At 40.5% G+C, this 27,967-nt stretch overlaps 1 protein-coding gene across 1 annotated transcript in view; it reads right to left on the bottom strand.

Annotated features, from left to right (window-relative positions):
• Positions 1 to 27,967, bottom strand: part of SLC39A12 (solute carrier family 39 member 12) — an 86,826-nt gene that overhangs the window by 14,697 nt on the left and 44,162 nt on the right. Inside the window, exons 10-12 of the mRNA XM_030323231.1 lie at positions 26,359 to 26,425; positions 22,145 to 22,303; positions 19,919 to 20,106 (exon numbers count right to left, since the gene is read on the bottom strand). Of these exons, the coding sequence (XP_030179091.1) occupies positions 19,919 to 20,106; positions 22,145 to 22,303; positions 26,359 to 26,425 (414 nt within the window). The remainder of the gene's footprint in view (positions 1 to 19,918; positions 20,107 to 22,144; positions 22,304 to 26,358; positions 26,426 to 27,967) is intronic.

Raw genomic sequence — 27,967 nt, 5'->3', positions numbered from 1 at the left:
CTCTCCGACTTTATTTTTCCTTTCCCTCCCCCACAGTCTTCTGTTAAGTTTCTCAGGATCCACATAAGAGTGAAAACATATGGTATCTGTCTTTCTCTGCCTGACTTATTTCACTTAGCATAACACTCTCCAGTTCCGTCCACGTGGCTACAAAAGGCCATATTTCATTCTTTCTCATTGCCAAGTAGTATTCCATTGTATATATAAGCCACAACTTCTTTATCCATTTATCAATTGATGGACATTTAGGCTCTTTCCATAATTTGGCCATTATTGAAAGTGCTGCTATAAACATTGGGGTACAAGTGCCCCTATGCATCAGTACTCCTGTATCCCTTGGGTAAATTCCTAGCAGTGCTACTGCTGGGTCAGAGGGTAGGTCTATTTTTAATTTTTTGAGGAACCTCCACACTGTTTTCCAGAGCAGCTGCACCAGTCTGCATTCCCACCAACAGTACAAGAGGGTTCCCATTTCTCCATATCCTCGCCAGCATCTATAGTCTCCTGATTTGTTCATTTTGGCCACTCTGACTGGCGTGAGGTGGTATCTGAGTGTGGTTTTGATTTGTGTTTCCCTGATGAGGAGCGACGTTGAGCATCTTTTCATGTGCCTGTTGGCCATCTGGATGTCTTCTTTAGAGAAGTGTCTATTCATGTCTTCTGCCCATTTCTTCACTGGATTATGTGTTTTTTTGGGTATGGAGTTTGGTGAGTTCTTTAAAGATTTTTGGATACTAGCCCTTTGTCCAATGTGTCATTTGCAAATATCTTTTCCCATTCTGTTGGTTGCCTTTTAGTTTTGTTGATCGTTTCCTTTGCAGTGCAGAAGATTTTACCTTGATGAGGTCGCAATAGTTCATTTTTGCTTTTAATTCCCTTGCCTTTGGAGATGTGTCAAGTAAGAAATTGCTGCAGCTGAGGTCAGAGAGGTTTTTTTCCTGCTTTTTCCTCTAGGGTTTTGATGGTTTCCTGTCTCACATTCAGATCTTTCATCCATTTTGAGTTTATTTTTGTGAATGGTGTAAGAAAGTGGTCTAGTTTCATTCTTCCGCATGTTGCTGTCCAGTTCTCCCAGCACCATTTGTTAAAGAGACTGTCTTTTTTCCATTGGATATTCTTTCCTGCTTTGTCAAAGATTAGTTGGTCATACTTTTGTGGGTCCAAGTCTGGAGTCTCTATTCTATTCCATTGGTCTATGTGTCTGTTTTTGTGCCAATACCATGCTGTCTTGATGATGACAGCTTTGTAGTAGAGGCTAAAGTCTGGGATTGTGATGCCTCCTGCTTTGGTCTTCTTCCTCAAAATTACTTTGGCTATTCGGGGTCTTTTGTGGTTTCATACAAATTTTAGGATTGCTTGTTCTAGCTTTGAGAAGAATGCTCATGAAATATTGATTGGGATTGCATTGAGTGTGTAGATAGCTTTGGGTAGTATTGACATTTTGACAATATTTATTCTTCCAACCCATAAGCATGGAATGTTTTTCCATTTCTTTATATCTTCTTCAATTTCCTTAATAAGCTTTCTATAGTTTTCAGCATACAGATCTTTTACATCTTTGGTTAGGTTTATTCCTAGGTATTTTATGATTCTTGGTGCAATTGTGAATGGGATCAGTTTCTTTATTTTAGTCTTTCTGTTGCTTCATTATTAGTGTATAAGAATGCAACTGATTTCTGTACATTGATTTTGTATCCTGCGACTTTGCTGAATTCATGTATCAGTTCTAGCAGACTTTTGGTGGAGTCTATCGGATTTTCCGTGTATAATATCATGTCATCTGCAAAAAGCGAAAGATTGACTTCATCTTTGCCAATTTTGATGCCTTTGATTTCCTTTTGTTGTCTGATTGCTAGAACTTCCAACACTATGTTAAACAACAGCGGTGAGAGTGGACATCCCTGTCATGTTCCTGATCTCAGGGGAAAGCTCTCAGTTTTTCCCCATTGAGGGTGATATTAGCTGTGGGCTTTTCATAAATGGCTTTTATGACGTTTAAGTATGTTCCTTTTATCCCAACTTTCTCGAGGGTTTTTATTAAGAAAGGATGTTGAATTTTGTCAAAAGCTTTTTCTGCATCGATTGACAGGATCATATGGTACTTATCTTTTCTTTTATTAATCTGATGTATCACATTGATAGATTTGTGAATGTTGAACCAGCCCTGCATCCCAGGAATGAATCCCACTTGATCATGGTGAATAATTCTTTTTATATGCTGTTGAGTTCTATTTGCTAGTATCTTGTTGAAAATTTTTGCATCCATATTCATCAGGGATATTAGCATATAGTTCTCCTTTTTTGCTGGATCTCTGTCTGGTTTGGAAATCAAAGTAATGCTGGCTTCATAGAATGAGTCTGGAAGCTTTCCTTCCCTTTCTATTTTTTGGAACATCTTAAGAAGGATAGGTGTTATCTCTGCTTTAAATGTTCGGTAGAATTCCCCAGGGAAGCCATCAGGTGCTGGACTCTTATTTGTTGGGAGATTTTTGATAACTGGTTCAATTTCTTCGCTGGTTATGGGTCTGTTCGAATTTTCTATTTCTTCCTGTTTGAGTTTTGGAAGTGTGTGGGTGCTTAGGAATTTGTCCATTTCTTCCAGTTTGTCCAGTTTGTTGGCATATAATTTTTCATAGTATTCCCTGATAATTGCTTGTATGTCTGAGGGATTGGTTGTAATAATTACATATTCATTCATGATTTTACCTATTTGGGTCATCTCCCTTTTCTTTTTGAGAAGCCTGGCTAGAGGTTTATCAGTTTTGTTTATTTTTGCAAAAAGCCAATTCTTGGTTTCATTGATCTGCTCTACTGTTTTTTTTTAGATTCTATGTTGTTTATTTCTGCTCCGATCTTTATTATTTCTCTTCTTCTGCTGGGTTTTGGGTGTCTTTGCTGTTCTGCTTCTATTTCCTTTGGGTGTGCTGTTAGATTTTGTAGTTGGGATTTTTCTTGTTTCTTGAGATAGGCATGGATTGCAATGTATTTTCCTCTGAGGACTGCCTTCACTGCATCCCAAAGTGTTTGGATTGTTGTATTTTCATCTTCATTTGTTTCCATATATTTTTAAATTTCTTCTCTGATTGCCTGGCTGACTCATTCATTCTTTAGTAGGGTGTTCTTTAATCTCCATGCTTTTGGAGATCTTCCAGACTTTTTCCTGTGGTTGATTTCAAGTTTCATAGCATTGTGGTCTGAAAGTGTGCATGGTATGATCTCAATTCTTTTATACTTATGAAGGGCTGTTTTGTGACCCAGTATGTGATCTATCTTGGAGAATTTTCCATGTGCACTCGAGAAGAAAAGTATATTCTGTTGCTTTGGGATGCAGAATTCTAAATATATCTGTCAAGTCCATCTGATCCAATGTATCATTCAGGGCCCTTGTTTCTTTACTGATCCTGTATCTAGATGATCTATCCATTGTTGTAGGTGGGTGTTAAAGTACCCTGCAATTACCACATTCTTATCAATAAGGTTGCTTATGTTTATGCTTATTAATTGTTTTATATATTTGGGGCTCCTGTATTCAGTGCATAGACACTTATAATTGTTAGCTCTTCCTGATGGATAGACCCTGTAATTATTATATAATGCCCTTCTTCATCTCTTGTTATAGACTTTAATTTAAAGTCTAGTTGGTCTGATATAAGTATGGCTACTCCAGCTTTCTTTTGACTTCCAGTAGCATGATAGATAGTTCTCCATCCCCTCACTTTCAATCTGAAGGTGTCCTCAGGTCTAAAATGCATCTCTTGTAGACAGCAAATAGATGGGTATTTTTTTTCTACCCATTCTGATACCCTATGTCTTTTGGTTGGAGCATTTAGTCCATTTACATTCAGTGCTATTATTGAGAGATATGGGTTTAGAGTCATTGTGATGTCTGTAGGTTTCATGCTTGTAGTGATGTCTCTGGTACTTTGTGGTCCTTGCAACATTTTACTCACAGAGTCCCCCTTAGGATCTCTTGTAGGGCTGGTTTAGTGGTGATGAATTCCTTCAGTTTTTGTTTGTTTGGGAAAACCTTTATCTCTCCTTCTATTCTGAATGACAGGCTTGCAGGATAAGGATTCTTGGCTGCATATTTTTTCTGTTCATCACATTGAAGATTTCCTGCCATTCCTTTCTGGCCTGCCAAGTTTCAGTAGATAGGTCTGCTACTACCCTTATATGTCTACCTTTGTATTCAGAATTCTCTCTTTATCCTTGTATTCTTCCAGTTTCCCTATGATACGTCTTGCAGAAGATCGATTCAAGTTCCGTCTGAAAGGAGTTCTCTATGCCTCTTGGATTTCAATGCCTGTTTCCTTCCCCAGATCAGGGAAGTTCTCAGCTATGATTTGTTCAAGTACACCGTCAGCCCCTTTCTCTCTCTCTTCTTCTGGAATTCCTATGATACCAATAATGTTCTGTTTGATTGCATCACTTAGTTCTCTAATTCTCCCCTCATACTCCTGGAATTTTTTATCTCTCTTTTTCTCAGCTTCCTCTTTTTCCCTAATTTTATCTTCTAATTCACGTATTTTCTCCTCTGCCTCTTCAATCTGTGCTATGGCTGCCTCCATTTTACTTTGCACCTCATTAATAGCATTTTTTAATCATCATGACTAATTTTTAGTTCCTTGATCTCTGTAGCAATAGATTCTCTGCTGTCCTCTATGCTTTTTTCAAGCCCAGCCATTAATTTTCTGACTATTATTCTAAATTCTTGTTCAGTTATATTGCTTAAATTGGTTTTGATCAATTCGTTAGCTGTTGCTACTCCCTGGAGTTTCTTTGAGGAGAATTCTTCTGTTTTGTCATTTTGGGTAGTGCCTGTGGTAACTTCAAACTGCAGGGCACTTCCTCTGTGCTATCCAGAGAAACTTGTGTTGGTGGGCAGGCTTGCAGTCAGACCCGATATTTGCCCCCAGATATCACTGGGCCCACAGTCAGACTGGTGTGTACCTTATCTTCCCCTCTCCCAGGGGCAGGACTCACTGTGGAGTGGTGTGGCCCCTGTCTGGGCTGCTTGCACACTGCCAGGCTTGTGGTGCTGCATCGATGGGATCTGGCCAAGGGCGTATTAGACGGGGTCAATCCGCAAGGTGCACAGGGTCAGGAGGGACAGGCTTAGGTAGCTGTTTTGCTCTGAAGCACCAGGAGGGAGGCAGACCCGTCAGAGGGATGGATCCACAGAAGCACAGCGTTGGGCGTTTGCACGGTGCAAGCAAGTTTGGTGACGGGAACTGGTTCCCTTTGGAATTTTGGCTGGGGGGTGGGAGAGGGAGATGGCGCTTGCCAGTGCCTTTGTTCCCCTGCCGAGCTCTGTCCTTCCAGGGCTCAATAACTCTCCCTTCTGGCGTCCTCTCACCCTCCCCGCTCTCCGAGAGCAGAGATGTTGACTTTTAAAATTCCAGATGTTAAGTCCTGCTGGCTGTCAGAACTCAGGCAGTCTGGTCCCTCCGCTTTTGCAAGCCAGACCTCGGGGGGCTCTGCCTGGCCGGGCAGGCTGCCCCTCCACCACCCCGGCTCCCTCGCACTAGTCTGTGGAGTGCACACCGCCTCTCCGCCCTTCCTACCCTCTTCCGTGGGCCTCTGTCTACACTTGGCTCCAGAGAGTCCATTCTGCTAGTCTTCCAGTGGTTTTCTGGGTTATTTAGGCCAATGTGGGTGGAACCTAAGCGATCAGCAGGACAAGATGAGCCAGCGTCCTCCTACACCGCCATCTTCCCCTGTACCCTCAGTTTGCTATGGTTCTTAATGACACCCGAAAGTTCGGCCAGTGTTTGTAAAACCTAACACTCAGTCTATATGATCCTTTATCCATGAGCTGTCTCCAAGAAAATTTTCTGAAGAAGTCATCCATGAGATCACAACTTGCTGAAAAATTCATAAATTAGAAACACTGTTGGTCTTTATAAACCCAATACATAGGTGGACTAAGTTTTGTCTTTCTTCTCTCATCTGTTGAGTGAACAATATACTTGTTTTAGTAAGTCTTCAACCACGGAAACAATCACATGACCTTTTTGGTTTTCTTCGGGACTGGTGACAATATGAAGCCACACATAGGCTGGGTCTTCACAGCAGTGATTTTTTCACGCATTCAATTAACTTTAGATGAACTGAATTGTAAACAACCTATGTTAGTTTTTTTTTTTTTTTTAACGTTTATTTATTTTTGAGACAGAGAGAGAGCATGAACAGGGGAGGGGCAGAGAGAGAGGGAGACACAGAATCGGAAACAGGCTCCAGGCTCCGAGCCATCAGCCCAGAGCCTGACGCGGGGCTCGAACTCACGGACCGCGAGATCGTGACCTGGCTGAAGTCGGACGCTTAACCGACTGCGCCACCCAGGCGCCCCATGTTAGTCTTAATATGTAAACAAGACTGTATCTTGCACTCACTGTCACAGACTACATAAATCTACCAGGGAAGTTGGTCTAGTAAATGAAAGATCACACAAGGATCAAATTTGTCATACACTGTTCATTAAGAATTTAACAAAACATCATCCCTTCTAACTTCAAGGAAATACAGAGATTTCTTTTATTTACTTTTTCTCATGAATGCATGTTTATCTATTCGTATAACTTAAAATTAAAGAAGAAGAGGAAAAAAGTGGATAAAATTGAGTCAGATTTCTGTTTTGAGTGAGTTAAAAAAACAAAAGAAGAGAAATGACCTCATGTGATTAATAATGGAATCCTTTTGACTTGTAAATGTCTTTAACCTAAACAATTGTATTCACTAAAGCGTTATATTTTTTTAAAAAATACTGCTTACAAAACATGTCCTGATAAATAAAAATTTGTTATCCAGTACCAATATCTTTTTTTACTTTTGAGATGTTAAAATATATTTAAAATTTAGCAATTGTATGATACAAAATCAACACAAAAATCTGCTGTGTTTCTGTACACAAATAATGAACACTCTGAAAAGGAAGGATATTAAGAAAACAATTCCAGGAGCGCCTGGGTGGCTCAGTCAGTTACATGTCTGACTTCAGCTCAGGTCATGATCTCATGGTCCTTGGGTTTGAGCCCTGCGTCGGGCTCCGTGCTGACAGCTCAGAGCCTGGAGCCTACTTTGGATTCTATGTCTCCCTCTCTCTGCCCCTCTCCTGTTTGGCTTCTGTCTCTCATGCTCTCAAAAATAAGTAAACATAAAAAAAACTTTTTTAAATAAAACAATTCCAGCTGCAATATATCATCAAAAATAATAAAATACTTTGGAATAAACTTCACCAAAAAGACACAAATAAAGGGAAAGATGTCCTATGTTCATGGATTGGAAGACTTAATATTGGTTAGATATCAATACCAGGTAAAGTGATCTACAGATTTAATGCAATTCCTATCAAAATCTTTATGATTTTTTAATAGAAATAGAAAAATCTATCTTAAAACTCATATAAAATCTCAAGAGACCCTGAATAGTCAAAACAATCCTGAAAAAGAACAAAGTTGGAGGTCTCACACTTTCTGATGTCAAAATTAACTACAAAGCTACAACAATCAAGAGTCTGGTCCTGCCATAAAGACACACTATAGACCAATGGAATACAATAGAGAAACCAGAAATAAATTCTTGCATACATAGGCAATTTTGACAAGAGTGCCAAATCTATTCTTTCAGAACAGTCCTTTCAACATAAGGTATTGGGAAAATTGTGTATCCACATGCAAAAGAATGAAGTTGGACTCTAACCTTATACCCTATACCAAATGAACTCCAAACGGATAAAAGACCTAAATGTAAGACTTAAAACTGTAAAACATTGAGGAGAAAACATAGTGAGAAATCTTCATGACAGTGGATTTGGCAATGATTTCTTGGGTATGTCTTTAAAAGCTCAGGCAAGAAAACAAAAGAAAACAACATATTAAATTTGGGTTTACCAACATGTAAAACTTATGCATCAAAGGACATTATAAACAGAGTGAAAAGGCAATCCACGGAACGGGAGGAAACATCTGTAAGTCATTTATCTGATAAGGGATTGATATACAGAATATATAAAGAACTCCTACAACTCACACTCACACGAAAATCTAAACAGAATGATCCAAGGACTTTAATATGCATCTCTCCAAAGAAAATATACCAGTGTTCAATAAGCACATGAAAAGATGGTAAAGAACATCACTGAACATTCAGGAAATACAAACAAAAACAACAATGAGATACCACTTCACATCCATTAGGATTGTTATTTTCAAAATGGCAGGCTATAACAAGTGTTGGCGATGATGCAGAGAAAGAGGGTGGGTAAAATGGTGCAGCCACTATGGAAAACAAGTAATTGAAAATAGACACTCTATGATTCCGCAACTCTATTTTGGGATATACACATAAAAGAATTGAAAGCAGGGACTTCAAGATATATTTGTATACCCATGTTCACAGCAGCATTATTCATAATAGCCAAAAGGTGAAAGCCACTCAATGTCTACTGATGGATAACTGAATAAGCAAAGTGTTGTACAGACACAAATAGAATGTTATTCGGCATTAAAAAGGAAGGAAATTCTGACACATGCTGACACAGGTCAACCCTGAGGACCTTATGCTAAGTAAAATCAAACAGTCACAAAAAGACAAATACTGTGTGATTCCACTTATATAAGGTACCTAGGGTAGTCAAATTCAGAGAGACAGAAGGTAAAAAGGTGATTGCCAGAGAGTAGGGGTCGGGACAATGGGGAGTTAGTGCTTCAGGAGTATGGAGCTTCAGTTTAGGAAGATGAGAAAAGTGCTATAAATGGATAGTGGTGATGGACGCACAAGAATGTGAATATACTTAATGTCATTAAGCTCTACACCTCAAATGGTTAAAAGAGTAAATTTCTTGTTTTGTATCTTTTACCGTAATAAACACCACACATGCACAAACACACACACACACATACTCCAAGCTCTGTTTTGATTAACTCTAGCTTATTATAATAACACAATAAGCAGCATTTAATTACATCCAAGAACGTAGGTGATAGGAAGAGGGTCATTCACTGCCTTGTAAGGATTCATTATCATCACTTTGCAGTGAGAAACATGTATTATGTTTAGACCTCAAAGTCCTGGAGCATAGATGTTATGGATTGAATGTTTTCTTTCCCTCAAAATTTGTATGTTGAAACCCTATGCCCCAGTGTGATGGTATTAGGAACTGACACCTTAGATGAGGTCATGGGAACAAAGCCATTTGGGATGAGTGCCCTTATTAGAGTCCTTTTTTAGAGTCTGAAGTGTGGCTTACTTTGAATTTCTTTGTGATTGTCAGCTATAACATGATGGAGGGAAGTCTAAGTTTCTTTTCCTTAAAGCAACCTGGCTGTTTCCTGGCTATAACTGGTTGGGGAAGATTGCCTATCCACAGAATGAGGTTTTCTCAACTACAAAATCTCAGGAGGGCTTGCTGGAGTTCTCCTTCTACAATGTTCTGGAGAATGAAAATTTTCTCCGGAGTATTTGCAGAAAAATCTCGTATCAATTTGTGCCTTTAACAGTCTCCTAAGACTTGATTCAATAAAAGTTGGTGTGTGGTTTCAACCTAATCTATCCTTCTGTCCAATCTATCCTTCTGGCCATCAAGATGGCCAAGAGACACAGGAAAAGATCCTCAACATCACTGTCATCAGGGAAATGCAAATCAAAACCACAGTGAGGTATCACCTCACACCTGTCAGAATGGCCAAAATCAAAAACGCAAGAAACAACAAGTGTTGGTGATGGGAAGAAAAAGGAACCTTCATGCACTGTTGGTGGAATGCAAACTGGTACAGTCACTATGGAAAACAGTATGGAAGTTCCTCAAAAAACTAAAAATAGAATTACCATATGATCCAGTATCCTACTACTGGGTATTTATTCAAAGAACACCCCTGTGTTTATTGTAGCACTATAAACAATAGCCAAATTATGGAAGCAACTCATCCATTGATAGATGAATGAGTAAAGAAGAGGTGGAATATCACTGGATATCAATGGAATATCACTCAGCCACAAAAAATAATGAAATCTTGCCATTTGCAATAACATGGATGGATCCTAGAGGGTATATGCTGATAGAAATAAATCAGAGACAAATACCACAGGATTTTACTCATGTGTGGCATTTAAGAAACAAAACAAATGAACACAAAAAAGAGACAACCAAAAAAACAGACTCTTAAACAGAGAGAGCGAATGATGGTTACCCAGGGGGAGGTGGGTGAGGGGATGGGGGAAATAGGTGGTGGGGATTAAGTGCACTTGTTGTAATGAATACTGGGTGATGTACGGAACTGCTGAATCACCATATTGTACACCTGAAACTAATATAACACTGTATGCTAATTGTACTGGAATTTTAAAAAAATTCCAGGGGGTAAAAGCAATGGCCAGAATATTGTCTTGAAATAAAATTCACAAGTTCTATAGGACAAAAATAAGAGAAGAGCATTCTATTTCAGCCCCATATTTGATTACGAACAGTAACATCCTCAACACAGATTACTGTGTTGACTCAACGATACCTTAAAATTGGGAGATTTGTTCCCACTGACACAAATTCTGCTTTGAATGTAGGTCTTTTTAAATTAGTAGCTCTGTTCACAAAACAATTTAATACAGTAGTTGTAATTTTCCTCTGCAAGCAAGAAAGTAAGGACCACAGTCCTCCATGTATCTGGGATCACCAAAGTGAAGGTACCAGAGAGGAGGTCTATCTGAAGGTTATTATTATTTTTTTTAATTCAGCATTAGATATTTTACTTAAATATTTAAATACAGGTATTATAGGCTTCTAATTTCCCAATCTAATCTTCCCAAGGGAATTTATGAAGCAGTTTGCATTGGAAAACAAATGAAAATTTCCTCTTGAAAATTGAGCTGTAGAGCAAAGACCTCATCGTTGTCACACATGATTCAGAGAGACAAAGATGTTACCTGCTTCTAACTTGTCTCTAACAATTCACTTCTTCATTTATTCCTTAGGGGGATGATTCAGTTAGACAAATTCTTAATTATATAGCCCAGGAAAGAGAGCCATTAGCCATCTTTAGTATTTTCCTAAGAAATGGATTACTTTGGAAGATGTGGGTGTGCACAGGTGCATGGTTTGAGAGACTAGCTAGAAGGAAAAAAAAATACAAGGAGCAGAAAAAGGTCAACATTTCTGGTAGTCACATTTTAAAAATTGCAGAGCTCAGCATTTATCAAAATTGGGTTTATTAATCATTTTCTCGGTAGAAAACACCTAAGTGCAGAGTTCGACTAATGTATAAAGGAAGAAAATAAAAGTCTTTCAAAATTGTTGGCAAGAATGATTCATACTTCTTGTTTTGGGGAAGAAATAATTGTGAATGTTAAATTATATTAATTTTGCTGCCTGACATGGTTTTTAATTTTTTTTTTCAATGTTTATTTATTTTTGGGACAGAGAGAGACAGAGCATGAACGGGGGAGGGGCAGAGAGAGAGGGAGACACAGAATCAGAAGCAGGCTCCAGGCTCTGAGCCATCAGCCCAGAGCCTGACGCGGGGCTCGAACTCACGGACCGCGAGATCGTGACCTGGCTGAAGTCGGACGCTTAACCGACTGCGCCACCCAGGCGCCCCCTGACATGGTTTTTAAATGCTTGTCATTTTTCTCCCCCCAGAGAAAGAGTACTTTAAATGTCAGTTGCATTCACTGATTTCAAGTGCAATATTTGTTGAAAGCAAGTATGTATATCAACGTTATTTTATATGTCTTTCAAATAAAATATCCCCTTTCTATGGGTGGATTTTGTTTAAAGGGCATGACACGTAGGTATTCTCAACCTTCAAAGAAACGATAGCTTAATAGTTTTCTTGGAGGGAGCAAGGACTCTTTTATCAGAACCAACTTGGTGATTATCGATTACTGACTTAAGTGCATTGGACATAACTAGATTTCTCTGAGAAAGCAAGACCCCATCAAAATCAATAAATTGGAGGATAAAGAATAATGAAGAGGAAATAAGATCAATATCCTAAAAGTGTAGGTTCGTTTTGGTTTAATTTTGTAGTCATGTGATTAAGGAAAGATGAGAAGCCTTGCTAGAAAGGTGGCTGTTTTATCAGTCAACTTATGTTCTTTTCACCCTTTGTGAAAACTATTATGAAGCTGTTAAATCTACTGAGCTAAAATAAATGTAGAGAAGCCAATGAATGCTCATCGTCTGATGATCTATAATCCTGTTTATTGACTGGGTTTAATACGTAGATTTTATTTTTGTGTGTTTGGGTATATATTATATATATGTATATATATGTGTGTGTGTGTGTGTGTGTGTGTGTGTGTGTGTATAGTTTAAAAAAATTTTTTTTAATGTTTATCTATTTTTTTGAGAGAGAGAGAAACAGAGTGTGAGCAGGGGAAGGGCAGAGAGAGGGGGAGACACAGAATCTGAAGCAGGCTCCAGGCTCTGAACTGTCAGCACAGAGCCCAATGCAGGGCCCAAACTCGTGATTTGTGAGATCATGATCTGAGTTGAAGTCGGATGCCTAACCGACTGAGCCACCCAGGTGCCGCACATGTATGTATGTATGCATATGTGTGTGTGTGTGTGTGTATACACATACATACATACATATACACACATATATACATATGTATATGATATATATATCATATACATATGTATGTATGTATGTGTATATATATACACATATATTCAAAGGTTATTTATTTATTTTGAGACAGACAGAGACAGTGTGAATGGGGGAGGGGCGGAGAGAGGGAGAGAGCAAATCCTAAGCAGGCTCTGTGCTCCCAACACAGGGGCCCAATATGGGGTTCAAACCCATGAAACCATGAGGTCGCGACCTGAATGGAAACCAAGTGTCCCACGCTTAATGGATTGAGCCACCCTGGCGCCCCTTGGTATATTTTAAAAGCAGAGGATCTTGGGATAGCTGACTGGCTCAGTCGGTAGAGCATGCGACTCTTAATTTGGGGATGGTGAGTTTGAGGCCCACACTGGGCATGGAGCCTATTTAAAAAATTTTTCTTTTTTAAAGTAGAGGATCTTAAGCTCAAAGGAGTCTTTGCCCTACCTTTCACATCTGGAAATTTGAAAATGTTCCAGGCAAAATCTGGCAGCCATATTGCTTCAAGGAGACATTCACAGAAGTGGGTAGATACGCAAAGTCCTCTAAGTGACTGCTCTTCAGTCTTGGTGTTTCCTCCCCCATGGTTATGTAAGTGAAATCAAGACTGAAGGAACATGAGTAATAATCTTGAACAGGAAGAGAAATTTGAAAAGAGCATCCCCTCAGGGCGCCTGGGTGCCTCAGTCAGTCAAGCATCTGACTCTTGAATTCGTCTCCGGTCATGATCCCAGGGCCGTGGGATGGAGCCCCATCAGGCTCTGTGCTGAGTGTGTAGCCTGCTTAAGATACTCTCTCTCTCTCTCTCTCAAGAAAAATAAAGAGAAGGAAAAAAGAAAAGAAAAAAAAGAGCAGCTGCTCAAACAAACAAGCAAAAAGTGCAGAGGGGAGGGAAAGAGATCCAGAGAACTGTGTAGTTAGGGAGATTTGTAGCCGAGAGGGCTAGAGATAAGGTCTACACTCGACTGGTTGGTCTTGATGTGCACGGAGGGGGCACCTGAGTTTGGTTTCATTTTGTTTGGGCATGAACTGGTGAATTCAGGGCTCCCTTCTCTACTACCTACCTCTAGGAGCTACAGCTTGGAGGCTATGAACGTATCGGTTCCTGGGCAGTTGTCCAGTTCTGCCAGTTCCAGGGACATCTCTCGTTACATCTGTGGTGATAGCCCCTTGGGGTTTCCATGGGCTTGTTGTTATGGAAACAGTTTTGCAGGATCTAAAACTTTAGGGAAAAAAAATGCTTCAAGGTCTGAAACCGGTTTCATATCCAAAATAAACCTTTCCTTGCCATGGTGTCTTATGTTCTCTAAAATGAGTTAATTTATGATTTACATAATAAGTCCTATTTATTAAAAGAAAGTCTCTCTTATCCAAACAGCTAAAAAAAAAAAAAAAAAAAAGAATACTTCTGGGCTTGTCTTTTCCTTCTATTTGAGAAAGTCTGTAAACTTTAGAGAAGGTGAATATGAGAAATCCTCTAGACCTTTTAGTTCTGAGAATTTTCTTAGAAGGAACTCTCAGTTCCCAAGCAGAACAAGAGAGTCCTACGTTGCTGCCTCTGTTCTCAAGAACATCTCAACCAAGGTTAGTGGCACGGGGATATATTAGTTTTCTCTGGCTGCTGTTAACAAATTACCACTAATCCGGTGATTTAAAATGATACAAGTTTATTATCTTACAGTTGTATGGGTCAGAAATCTGGCAAAGGTCTCATGGGGCTAAAATCAAGGTGTTGGTTCCTTCTGGAGGCTCCAGGGGAGAATCTGTTACCTTGTCTTTTCCAACTTCTAGAGGCAACTGGTATTCCTTGTTCCTTGGCTCCTGGCCCCCCTCCTCCAACTCCACACCCGGCAGCTCCAAATCTTTCTGACCCTCCTTCCGCCATCACCTCTCTCTCTGACTATAGCTGGGGAAGGTTTCCTACTTTTAAGGACTCTTGTGATTAAAATGTGACCACCCAGATCATCCAGGATAATCTCCTTGTCTCAAAGTCCTAAACCTTAATCACATCTGCGAAGTCTCTTTTGACATGTAAGATAACATATTCACAGGTACCCTAGAATAGGACAAGTATATCTTAGGGAAGAGGGCATTATATGTATAGAGGACAAATCTCATGAAATCTTTGTAGCAAACATGGAAGTACCAAAAAAAACCCCAAAAAACCAAAACAAAAAACAAAACAAACAACAACAACAACAACAACACAAATCAGTCGATCTGGTTATAAATACAATTTGGATAAAGTGAATAAATAAGATAAATGGACACTAACCTATTAATCCCAGGGATTGCTGACTACATCAGACATTTCTGTTATGTGACACTTCAAATACTCTGTCAAGACCCCACCACTTACTTTCTATAGCCAGGAGAAGACAAAAGGATGAAAGGAAATATCCTGTGCAAACAGTAAGCAGAAAAGCAGATGTGACTTTATTAACATCAGACAAAGGAGGCTGCAAGACAAAGTTTTATCAGAGGTAAAGAGAGGGAACTTTCAGCCTGATAAAAATATCAATTCCATCAGGAAGACAGGACAAACCTAAATACACATGCATGTAATAACAGAGCTTCAAATGCATAAAGCCAAACTGACAAAACCAAGAAAGAAATAGGCAAACCCACATACCTAAGTCTATATTTTTAATGCCACTCCCTCATAATTAACACAAGTAGAGAAAAACAAGTCAGTATGAATTGGAAAACACGAATGAAACCATCAACCAGCCTGACTTAACCGACATTCACAGAACTCTAATACCCAACAGCTGCCATACTTGTGTACTTTCCAAATGCATGTGAGGGCATTTACCAGGATAGACCACTGGGCCATGCAACAAACCTCAAAATATTTCAAAGAACTAAAATAATATAGAGTATATCTGACAATGAAGGATTAAGTTAAAATCAGTAACCAAAAGCTACTTTTACAAGTTACAGATACTGAGAAATCAGGCACCCTACTTCTATATAACATGTGCCAAATAAGAAAAAAGTTATGTGAGAAATTGAAAGACATTTCAAGGCGATCAGTATTGAAAACACCGCATATGAAAATATATGGGATCCAGCAAAGCAGTGCTTAGAGGAAGATGCATAGCTTTAAATGCTTAGATCTTCTAATCTAAGAGAAGAAAAGATTTAAAATCAACGATATATCTGGGGCGCCTGGGTGGCGCAGTCGGTTAAGCGTCCGACTTCAGCCAGGTCACGATCTCGCGGTCCGTGAGTTCGAGCCCCGCGTCAGGCTCTGGGCTGATGGCTCGGAGCCTGGAGCCTGTTTCCGATTCTGTGTCTCCCTCTCTCTCTGCCCCTCCCCCGTTCATGCTCTGTCTCTCTCTGTCCCAAAAATAAATAAATGTTGAAAAAAAAAAAATCAACGATATATCATCCCATCTCACAAAGAAAGAAAATAAACAGAAAATTAATGCAAAGTGAATAGAAGGAAGGAAATCTTAGAGATAGCAGAGAGAAAATCAGGAGGCAATGGTAGACCATCACTGCTGGCCCTTCCATTGGTAGAATTTGTACTAGCGTTATGGCTACACAATGGAGGAACCCAGGCACACGGCCAGAAACTAGGAGTTTCCTGAAGCATCTCTTGAGGCTTCCATGCCTGATGACGATGGTGAACAGGCAACCACAGGAAGCATGACCCAACTAGGATAAAGTAGACCCGTCAGTGAAGATCTGGGCTGCCCCACCAGGAAAGAAATCTGGATCAGCGCAAGCGCTGCCTGAAGGTGAGGAGAATCAAGGTTGGGTGCTAGAAGACAGAGAGGGTTGAATATCAAATAATTGCCACAAGACCAATGGGCGGGTGTCTGGGTGGTTCAGCCGGTTTAGCAACAAACTCTTGATTTTGGCTCAGGTCGTGATCTCATGGTTCATGAGATTGAGCCCCACGTGGGGCTGCGTGTTGACAGCGCAGAGCCTACCTGGGAGTCTCTCTCTCCCTGCCTCCCAAACCGCACCCCCTCCCCTGCCCCATTCACGTTCTGTCTCTCAAAATAAATACAAAAACATTAAAAAAAAAAAAAAAAAAAGACCAATAGGGTTTGAAGCTTATTCCACTCTCTTGTATTAAGTCTCTATGGAGTTTTTGGCTGGCCTCCAACCCTGAAGGGACTTCTCATATTCTCTCATCTCTGGTGCTCAGCCACTGCTGCAGAGACCATTTCCAAGCAGGTGTTAGCAAGTTTTGCAGAGAAGCTTCGCTTTAGTCCACACTGCATTTCTCTTTCTCCTGCCCTGGGCTTCTCTAGTGTTTTGGCCTGAGACCATCGCGGGAACTTCCCAGGTGCTCAAGCATGCATAGCCTGAAAGGGGTGTGTGTTGGGGGGGGGGTATATTTGTGGGTCTAGCTTTGAACAACGGGGACAGGAGTCCCCACAGAAGGTCCGCGGTGGTGGGTCCCCATAGTGGTGGTCACGTTAACAAAAACACATCAGTGTATTGACTTTTTGTCATTTTCTGCTTCACTCCACCTGCCCTTCATTCCTCTCCTGGGTTCACCTCCTAGGAGGTGAACTGCCATCACACACGCATGCGTCTTTAGTCTCTGCTTGGGGCAAACTCAGCCTAGCACACTGATCTTTCTAAAGGAGCATGAATTTCCTCTGGCCGCCCAGGCCCGCATTCATTCTTAAATTTCTTTAGAAACCATTCAATGCCACCAAGAGTTAGTGTGCTTGGATGAGGCAATCCCACTTTGGAGAATTTAGGCTGGCAGATTTCCCTAGTGAAGAATTTCTGCTTTGCTGACTTCATTGCTAATGGCCCCATTTTTGCCCCTAGTTCCTTTTCTTCTGGGATTTGAAAGAACACGCCCAATTTCTTTGAAACAAACAAGCAAGGCAAAAATGTAGCTAATCTTTCCACATTAGCCCAACTGAGAAGGTGCCTGGTAAATTTCCAGCGTTTAGTAAATAACCAGTGTATGGAAGGATTCCTGCCCCCTTCCCTCCCACCGCCCTTACCCTTTACTTACTGTCGTTTTTTTTCTTTCCTGTTTTACACAGTCTTGAAAACTTGTTTTCTTCCCTTTAAATGACAAAAGACTATTTTCTCTGGCACAGCCCCAGCTCACAGAAACAGTTAAAGTTGCTGCTATGTGAAAGAGTCCTATTTGTTTAGAAGTTACTCAAAAGGCCGTGAGAGCAGGCGACCTGGATTATAGCAAGTCGCCCCAGGAAACTCCAGAGTATTTTCTTTGCTGTCTTTTTGCCAGGATGCCGGTTTTCCCTTGGCCGATAGTAATTTGCAACAAGGTCAAGATTCATTCTAGTTGGAATCTCATAGGATATCTGCCACATTTCTTACAAGCAATCGCCTAACCTTGCAAGACCAGGAGGAGAAACCCTAAGGGGAAATGATGTACCCAGCTTAGGGTTCTACGGGACAAATGGTTCTTGATAATGTCCTCAGGTCCATTTTGGGAGATCAGACTCACGAACAAAGAGAAAGCATTAACTAGATAGATAGATTAACTAGATACGTATCCATCAGAGTTGAAGAGAGATACAGACTTGAAAAAAAAAAAAAGCAAACCGGAATAACTAAATAATACAGCAACTGCCCCCAACTCAGTCATAAAGGGAAAGGAAGTTAGAAGCAGAAAACTGACCGTCAGGAGATCCAAGAGTGAATTTCAGGACTGATATACAGGCATTTTACACAAAAAGTAGCTCACGACATTCAATGATGAGTGACAGTGTGCTTTTGAAGTCATCACTCAAGGCTAGCAACCCAGACTTCTCGAACTGGAAGGATCATGAGATTCTGTCATACTGACCACGGCTTGAGGATTGGGGTTCGGAAGAGGTGGGTTGAACTTGCCCCACAAGTCTGTCTTCATCATCAAGATTAGGAAATTCCCTGAGTATCGTAAATTACATGTAAGAACGTTTCCAAACACGGAAATACCCTTTGGTGTTGACCTCATCTCTCTGAATCTCATAAGAATTAAGAAAAACAACCAAAAAGTCAAACGTATTTAGACTGGGGTTTAAAATGGCTGTGTTCACTTCAAGAGTCCCCTTATCGAATTCTTCAAGATCGTTCGTTTTACTTTTCTGCTCCAGGATACAGGTCATCACATAATTTTACTTCCATTTGGATTGGCTTTGTATTGGTTTTCACTCTTAAGTATTTCTTTTACTCATGTATGTCATTTTTATTTGCATTATTCATAATTCACATAAGAAAGGATAGGTTCATTTTTTTGTTTTGTTTTGTTTTGTTTTGTTTTTAAGTAGGCTTCATACGCGTTGCAAAGCCCAACGCGGGGCCTGAACTCACAACCCTGAGATCAAGACCTGAGCTGAGATCAAGAGTTGGATGCTCAACTGATTGAGCCACCCAGGTGCCCCAAGAAGGGATAGTATTATCCACCTTAATACATTTAAGTCATAAAAAGTCCAGTAGAGGGTGACCTTAAAAAGTCTGGTTTATTTTGCAGTTTCCAGAAGCAAAAACAGGGTGAAATTTCCAGCTGTAATTCCTTTATCAGATTTCTGAGGATGAAAAGTGATGAGTGAGTCACCGTTAGCATTAGCAAGGCCCTCTCGAAGAAAGGTATGTTGCAATGTTAGAGACTCAACACTATAACCTTTCTCATTTCACCAGTCTGATAGCCCTTCAGCAATTAAAACTTAAATCATTATTTTTAAAAATTACCATTGGTTGGGCACCTGGGTGGTTCAGGTGGTTGAGCACCTACTCTTGATTTCAGTTCAGGTCATGATCTCAGGGTCATGGGATTGAGCCTCAAGTTGGACTTCAGGTTGGGCATGGAACCTGCTTAAGATTCTCTCCCTCTGTCTCCCCTCTCCCTCACTCATGTGCTCTCTCTCTCTCTCTCTAAAAAACAAAACAACCCAAACTATAGTTGGTTAATTAAACCAAACAGCTCATTAATGAATGACAAATTCGGACGAACTGTTTTCCAATGTATAAACAAAATAGCCGGCTGTTTCACAGAACTTTCCATTTATCAGCCAGAAGGACAGGCCTCATACAGAGATGCAAAGCTAGAGTAGGATGAACTGATGATCACTTTTTGGCAATTTTAAAGGTTTCGTTCATTCCACTTAAATTCACTAAAAGGATGTCAATATTTTCTGTATCTCCAATTATGTTTCCTCTGCCTACAATTTACTTTCTTGGATTACACAGACTATTTCCTTAGCCTTTTATATTTTTAAACATATCCTTCTTCCCCTCTCCCCATCTATCCTTCCATTTTATGGCTTTGTCTCTGTTTTACATTTTCAGAGTTTAGACAAACAAAATAGAAAAGCCACAATTCTTACCATTTCCACCAAGGATAAATATAAGAACATCCCCGCAGTAACTGTTAAGATCCAGTTCTGCACACATAGATCAGCTGATACGGAGAGACCAACGTACAGTCCTATGAAGGCAGTTAGCGCGCTTATAAAATTCATAAGGATGGCAATCTTAACGGGAAGTCCAGAGCTTAAGAGCACAGCAAAGTCTCCTGAGATTTAAGGGCACAAGAAAATATAATCATTATTTAACTGGGGATGCCTCTGGTAGAGGAATGTGCTATTAGGTTGTTCCAAATTTCAGCAACTGGGACCGATTTTACAAGTAAAGTTGACTGACCAGTTTAACAAAGCCCTTGCCTATAGTTCTCTGGGATTCGTAGCCTTCTCATTACACTATTAGGAAGTTACATTTCCAGAGCTGTCTTCCTTTTCTGTTCCTGAAGATCGCATAGACCAAGAGAACTGTGACATATTCTTCAGTTCCCAATGCCCTGTGACATTTTCAACTTAGATAAATGCAGAATAAAGCACTTGCTGTTCCAGGGTTTTTAAACCTTTTTGCCTGGAAACTTGCCAGGCTAAATCACGTTAGGTCGGCTTTTCTTATTTGCTTATGTAAGAACTGCTATGGAGAGAAAACTACTTAATAGGAGATTTAAAAATCATTGCCAAAGTTGGTTAGGAAAACAAATTTTTCCTTTAGAAAATGTTTTACTGCCTTGATGACTATAGAAACATGACCTTATTCTCTCCACACCTTTCCTCCCAAAGAAGAATCACCTTTAAAAAAAATTTTTTTTTAATGTTTATTTATTATTGAGAGACACAGAGCATGAGCAGGGGAGGGGCCGAGAGATGGAGAGACACAGAATCTGAAACGGGCTCCAGGCTCTGAGCTGTGAGCACAGAGCCCGACGCGGGGCTCGAACCCGCAGACCGTGAGATCATGACCTGAGCCGAAGTCGGATGCTTAACTGACTGAGCCACCCAGGCGCCCCAGAAGAATCACCTTTTAATCTGCGAGCCTCTAGTTCTTAGTCTGAGAGATAGGGAAGAGGCTGAAAATTCAATGAATAGTCTGGGGACTCAGTTTCTTAGTTCCACGGCATAACTGGTCCTATGAACGGGTCTTCAACCGTCATTGCTGGCCTGCCCCAGACTGTCTGGCTCCTCTGTGGTTTTATTATAATAGTGAGTGGGGCGCCTGGGGGGCTCAGTTGGTTAAGCATCTGACTTCAGCTCAGGTCATGATCTCCCGGTTCTTAGGCTCAAGCCCCCTGTTGCCTCTGGGCTGACAACTCAGAACCTCGAGCCTGCTTCAGATTCTGCGTCTCCCTCTCTCTCTGCCCCTCCCTCACTCGCACCCTGTCTCTCTCTCAAAAATAAACCACCACTAAAAAAATAGCAGTGAAAAGCAGGACCATGCTATATGGCACCCAGACCAGGGACATTTTAGTGGATTCAGGAAGGGCCTTGGATAAACTGCTCTAAGAAGGACCGGTGACAGAATTATGGGCAGTGGACCCTGAACACCAGAGGTCCCGGTGGCCCAAGGGGACAATGTAGACCCGGAAATGGGGGCAGCGAGACAGGCAAGAGCCCCCTCTCTAGGGCACATGTGTGCCGGGGTCAGCCTCTGCTCTTTCTGGGCCTGTTTCCGAAACCTCTATTCTGTCTTTTCTCGCTTCCTGGGAGGCAGAATTTGAATTACGGGGCTATTAAGATTATCCAGAAAAAGAGCCTCATGTGCCTCTGTCACCATACGCCCGTCATTTCAATTTTATGCTTGGCCTTAGACATTTTATATAAATCAAGTTGATGAAACCACGGTTTGGCCTTAATTTAAATGTTATTTTATCTCATTGGCCTGTTTGCTGACATAATGGGTAAAGTTCCCCTCGTAATGTTTTTCCCACATTTAATACGCAGATTTTAAAGCCTTTGCCAAGGCCTTTAACGGCGAGGTTTCTCTGAGTGACTTTCTCCCACATAGAACTCTCCAGAATCCAAAAAGAGTGACTTATGACCCTGGGAAACATCATAAAGAGTCTAGCTGAATTTTCTCCCAAGGTACAGCATTTTTTTTTTTTTTCGAGTTGTGCTATTCTTACCGTTTAAATAGATTGTGAACAGAAAGTATTCATCTTTCAATGGTGCGCTGGAAAAAGACACCTCGAGGCCACAGCTAGAAATAACACTACGGGGTGCTCAACAAGCAGGAAACAGGGCCCCTACTATGTGACTTACCCATTTCATGTGGAATTTCATGACACAAGATGGCGAGTGTTGTGGTGGCTCCCGACTCAGATGAAGATGAGAAGGCAGCTCCTATCACGAGGCCATCTGCAAAATTATGCAGGCTGTCCCCAACCAGTATCATGATTGCTAACAAGCTAATGGTTTTGCCTAAAGGACGAAACAAAGGTGTGAGAAAGCATTCACAGGGCACTAGATATTTCATGGAACCCTTCACACACGACCACCTTTCCCTTCCATCCTGTCGTTCTCAGTACGTGTGCTGTCGAAGCGAGCACAACCCTTGACATTCTTAGACTGCCTCAAATTAAGCGGCCCCACTTTCTTTCCGCGTTCCAAATAAGTCAGGACTGGAGATGCCAATCTGGTAAGGGACACATTTGGCTGCGTGGCCATTGTTTTTCTAACAGATCTGACTAGTCATGAGATAAATTAGGCCCTGGCATTCACTATTCTCTCACCTTGTTCAGCTAACCCCAAAGAAAAAGAAAAAGAAAAATGTTGCTATAACCTTCCCAAATCCCACCAATGACCTTTCCATGTGCGTCTTCTGCAAAGCACTTTAAAATAATTTAAGACCCTCCTTGCAGAATGTCATTAAAATGGAGGCTGTTTTCCAAAACTATCTCCTCTGGGTCAGACTGTTCCTGGCGCCTATCTGCTGGAGTGCACTTTGCCATTTTCTGCTCCTTGCTCCCCTTTCTGGTTGGCGCTCACGACCGTCCCAAGTTCTCTGGTTCACTTTCCAGCTCTGTGACCATGACAGAACCACTATCGACTCGGCTGGCCACCAAATTAGCTTTGGAACAATTAGCTAATGTTCTTGTCTTTCTGGAAAGTAACTTTCAGTACTCGACCAGCTGGACATTGAACAAAATAAAGAGAAGCTGCTTTCATGGGATTGTGTTACATAATACACATTATCTGATTAGTAGAGAGTCAATGAAATAATTAATGAAATATTTTGGATCATAATTGGGTTCAAGTTTCTAACGGACAGAATTCTTTTTTTCAAAAACCTAAAATTGCATGTTAGTACAGCCCCGTCATGAAATGGAACAACTAATAAATTCAAAAAATACTGGGGGGATAATACCTACTCTGACGGTAAGCCATGTAGGCATACCTTTTGAGAAGAAGGGCCATTCAAATCAATTTCCATGGTCTAAAATTTCACTAATTTCTCAGTGGCTCTCCACTGCATGCCTAGAGTAAGAAGTAGGTGTTGCTGCTGTTAGAACCAAACACGGTATTCTAACAATTTTACCCTCAGTAAACAGAAAGAGGTTATCTCCTGGTTTCTGTTATGTGGTCTTAGACTACGGGGGCACCGTAGTATACTATGGTTTTCTATTTTGGTTGGGGAATACAGCTTGACTCACTCATTCCACATCCCACACCGTAAGATAAGTAACTTCAGGCAAGTAATCGGCAGATGTAGTCCAGACTATTGGGCAGGAAACGGACTATGGACTGCTGTGCAAAGATGTCTCGCGCATTTCACTTGCAAAAATCCTGCTTTGTCTATAGCTATCACTGTTAGACTAACTTGTATCCTTCTTGTGGTTGACTAATTCATTCTATTCTCTGTTAAAAATGAGGAGATTTCAGGCAACTGTCATGAAAACAGAATAAATATCAAATTATTGAATTCAGGGAGTTCTTACTGGCATGGCCTAGAAGCTCTCAAAATTTAATAATCCTACCAGGTTGTGTTGCTGTTCCTGCCAATTTTCAGAAATAAAGCTCTTCTTTGTGAAAATAAAATAATTCAAAGCAATACACTTGGCAACATCACAGCACGCAAATAAATTGTGATTTCCAAGTGCTTATATGTAGCTTTGATATGAGTGGCATATACTCAAATGGAAATTTTTTTACTCAGTTTATACTCTGCTAAGAAACAGTGTGGCCTATTTTTGTTGTCTATTATTTTATTTTCTCTGATTATGGGTTTCTAAATGTCAGATCATGGACATGTAATAAACCACAAGGCAAACAGACGTATTTGCGTGTAAGCCCCAAGGAACACAATGGTACACATTGTTTAAGGCAACTTAAATGTTATTCAGAGGGAGATAAGACAAGCCTTCACTGGTAATCTAATGTACTTATTACAGAATTATCAATAATATTTTATCTTGGCTTATGTAGCTGGCAGTCCTATTCATTTCTACATTTCTAACTTATCAGAGGTTTTCCATGGTGAGACGTGGGCCGGACCTTGTATCATGTTGCTTTTTGTTTATTTAAATCAGACTGTGGGTAGGATTTTCACATCCTGTCTTTTGAAACACAAGCTGAGTCCCACCAATGAGGTAATGTGAAACAAGTAATCAAATATTTGAAGCTAATTCAATATGTCCCTGGCAAAAGGGCAGTGGAGTAATCAAAGTTGGATTTGTTCACTGTTCATTCTGAAAGCCAAGCCTGATATCTGAAGTGGAAAGAAAGATATGAGGCCTCCAAAATACTCGAATCGGACCATCATTACTCCTTCATCTAGCATATGTCACCCCACTCCTAAGTTGCCTGGGCGTTTCCTTCTTTCCTCTTCCTTTCCTTCCAAAACAATAAATGAGGGGCACCTGGGTGGCTCAGTCGGTTAAGCACCCGACTTTGGCTTGGGTCACGATCTCACATTTCGTGACTCGGAGCCCCCCGTCGGGCTCCGTGCTGACAGTTCGGAGCCCGGAGCCTGCAGCCTGCTTCCGATTCTGTGTCTCCCTCTGTCTCTGCCTCTGCTTGTGCTCTCTCTCCCTCTCAAAAATAAACATAAGAAAATTTTAAAAAATAATAAATGAAGAAATGTCTATTGCATCCCTACTAGTTGCCTGGCATTCTAAAATCTCTCCTGGAACTAAAGATTTAGAAGGAAAAAGATTAGTAGCAATGTTCTGAAAGCAGAATTGGCCAGACCACGTGATTACGTATTTTGAATCAAAGAAATAAATTACCGAGGTTAATATATGTAACACGTTTAAAATGGTGATCGTCGCAATTGTGTTTGTTGTTTTAGTATTTATATCCCCAACCACATTGCAAACCAGGGATAAAGACCATTCTTATTTTATTCTCCAGTGTGTGCACAGTGCCTGAAACATGGTACATGTTCAAACGTTTCTTCAATGAATGAAAGAGCGTGAGAAAAGACATCGAGGCATGCATGCATGAATGGCCATATAGAAACCGTCGGCCCGTGGGCATTCCTTAGTTCCTCAGTACCGAAGCTTCCTAGTTATGTAATCCTGGGCAGGAACTTACCCTCTCTAACAATTGGTTTCTCCGTTTGTTTAACTAGGCTAATAATTGTTCTTACTTCATTAAGTTGTATGAGTATTAAATAAAATAATCCATGATCCATTGAGCACTATGCCTGGCATATAATGTTAGCTATTTTTATTAGTAACTAATCTATTAGGGTAGAATGGGAGTAACTAATCATGACTGTGTAATATAAAAATATTGAGAAGTCTGTGCCACAAACGGGTAATATCAGTGAGAAAAGTGGGGCAAAGATTTGGAAGCAACTGGCAAAAACCAGAAGAGAGCAAAAAAATTTGGAAAAGTATTCAGAAACATAAATAAAAAGGAAGAAAGCTGTATACAAAATGGGTACATTAAATTCAGAAATAAAGAAACCACAGAAAAAAACCAGTTGGTTACAAATGTTATGAACAAGCCGTCTCAATGACAACATCACACATGAGACAGACATTTGCGCTCAGGTTCAGTAGACTGTGATAGAAGTTTCCAGGCTTCATAGAGAAGCGAAAGGCTCAATTATCATGTAAGCATGGATTTTTTTAACTGACATTTAATTGACACACAACACTACATTAATTTCAGTGCACAACATTGTGATTCCACAAGTCTATACCTTATTAGTACTATGCTCATGATTTTAAAGGAGCCTTGATATAACTACACATGAATCTACACTAATTGAAATTCTCAGAAGATCAGTTTCAAACCGTCATCTGAAACCATTGCTTTTAAAGTATAAAGTTGATGGTAATGTGCAGTGTGTGTGAAAGACGGATAGGAATGAGTATTAAACATATTCTTGTAGAGGCTGTAATAATGCAAAACAAACCCAATGAGAAACCTACGTGATTTCGGCACATTGTTCCCAAACAGACATAACCTTTCTTCTACAACACTTTTCTTCATTTTAAGTTTAGCTCTTTAACATTGGTACTCACATTTTCTGTTGGAGGCTGTCATACTGCCTACAGGAATTTCAGCTGCCTGTGAATCTTCTGGGCCTTTCTATTTTAAATGAAAAAATAAGTGATGAAAGATTAGCCATGGCCACCATTTCATTGTAAAATTGAAATATCTGGACAGTTATGCTGGTTTTTAAACATTTTAATACTCCAGAGTAGAGCAGAACTTTTAAATTTCACAGGGAAGCATAGAACGTAAAGCAGGAGGTCTGTGAACAAACTTCTGGCACTGTGCGCCTTGGGGCGAAGATAGCACTTTATGTAGATCAGAATCTTCCATACAGAGCTAGAGGCTGCTGGGACAGTCTGTAATCCAGGCTCTTAAATTATGTAAACCTTTATGAAATCCAAAAGCCGTAGAAACAGTTCTTGATTCTTGACCTAATTTGACAACTGTCCTGTGTGGTGGACTGTGGATGTAGGATTCATTTCCTGATGTCTAAGTACATCGTGTATTGTGGATAGAGAACAAAGCCATGCAGACCCAATGCCTCACATTACTTGTGATGGAATATTCTGTTTTGGGGGCTTTGCCGGCAGGTAAAAGAATCAGAAAGCAAGTCAACAGGGGTGCCTGGGTGGCTCAGTCGGTTAAGTGTCCGACTTCAGCTCAGGTCATTATCTCATGGTCCATGGGGTCAAGCCCTGCAGCAGGCTCTGTGCTCGGACCCGGGAGCCTGCTTCAGGTTCTGTGTCTCCCTCTCTCTGTCCTTCCCCCACTTGCACTCTGTTTCTCCCTCTCTTAAAAACAAATAAACATTAAAAAAAGAAAGCAAATCGACAGACTTTACAAAAGATAAATACAACAAATTAAACTGTTTCTATCCTTTCATATGACAGGTCAGATTCTGAAATTGACTTCTGTGAGTTAATATGATGTGATTTCATTTCAGAGACTGACTCATGGATTAGTTTCCCGGAAACGTCATCCTCCGTCCCTGTGCCTCGGATTCTCATTCTGTTATGTGAAAAGAAGACTTTTCACAGGTAGTCCTTGCTTTTCTTAAGTTCACGTCACGCCATGTCGCTTTTAGCAAAAACCTACATTAGTACCTGTTTTCACTAACTGAAAGAAATCCAAAGAGGATTTTCGCTTTTTATGAAAAAAAAGCCAAGAGCACAAAATAGCACTCAGCATTCGTTTTGCAGCAAGCCTAAAGTGGTGCCATGTGCCCCAACACTGAGTGGCTCCCATAGGCTTGTTCCCAGCATCTCAGCATCAAGCCATCAGAGCTTGGCTCTGTATCTGGGAGCATCTGGGGTTTTTTTGTTTTGTTTTGTTTTGTTTTTAAAGCAGGTCCACACCCAGTGTGGAGCGCAACACAGGGTTTGAACTCACAACCCTGAGATCAAGACCTGAGCTGAGATCAAGAGTGGGATACTTAACCAGTGGAACCACCCAGGTGCCCCTGTGCTTTATTTTGATTTATTTCGTGCACCTCTTAGCAAAATGTGCCCGCGAGGTATCAAAATGTCCTAAGAGAGGTTATTTTGGGGGACTGGGAATACTCACAAGTTTTTCCACGTAAAGGAATGGTAATTGCTTCTTCACTTTATACCATTTTGGCTTACAAAAGTTTTCATA

Source organism: Lynx canadensis, chromosome B4 (genome assembly GCF_007474595.2).
Source record: "Lynx canadensis isolate LIC74 chromosome B4, mLynCan4.pri.v2, whole genome shotgun sequence".
In the NCBI taxonomy this organism is placed as follows: domain Eukaryota; kingdom Metazoa; phylum Chordata; class Mammalia; order Carnivora; family Felidae; genus Lynx; species Lynx canadensis.
Note: the sequence above shows the minus strand (reverse complement) of the source record. Positions and strands in the feature narration are given on the sequence as shown.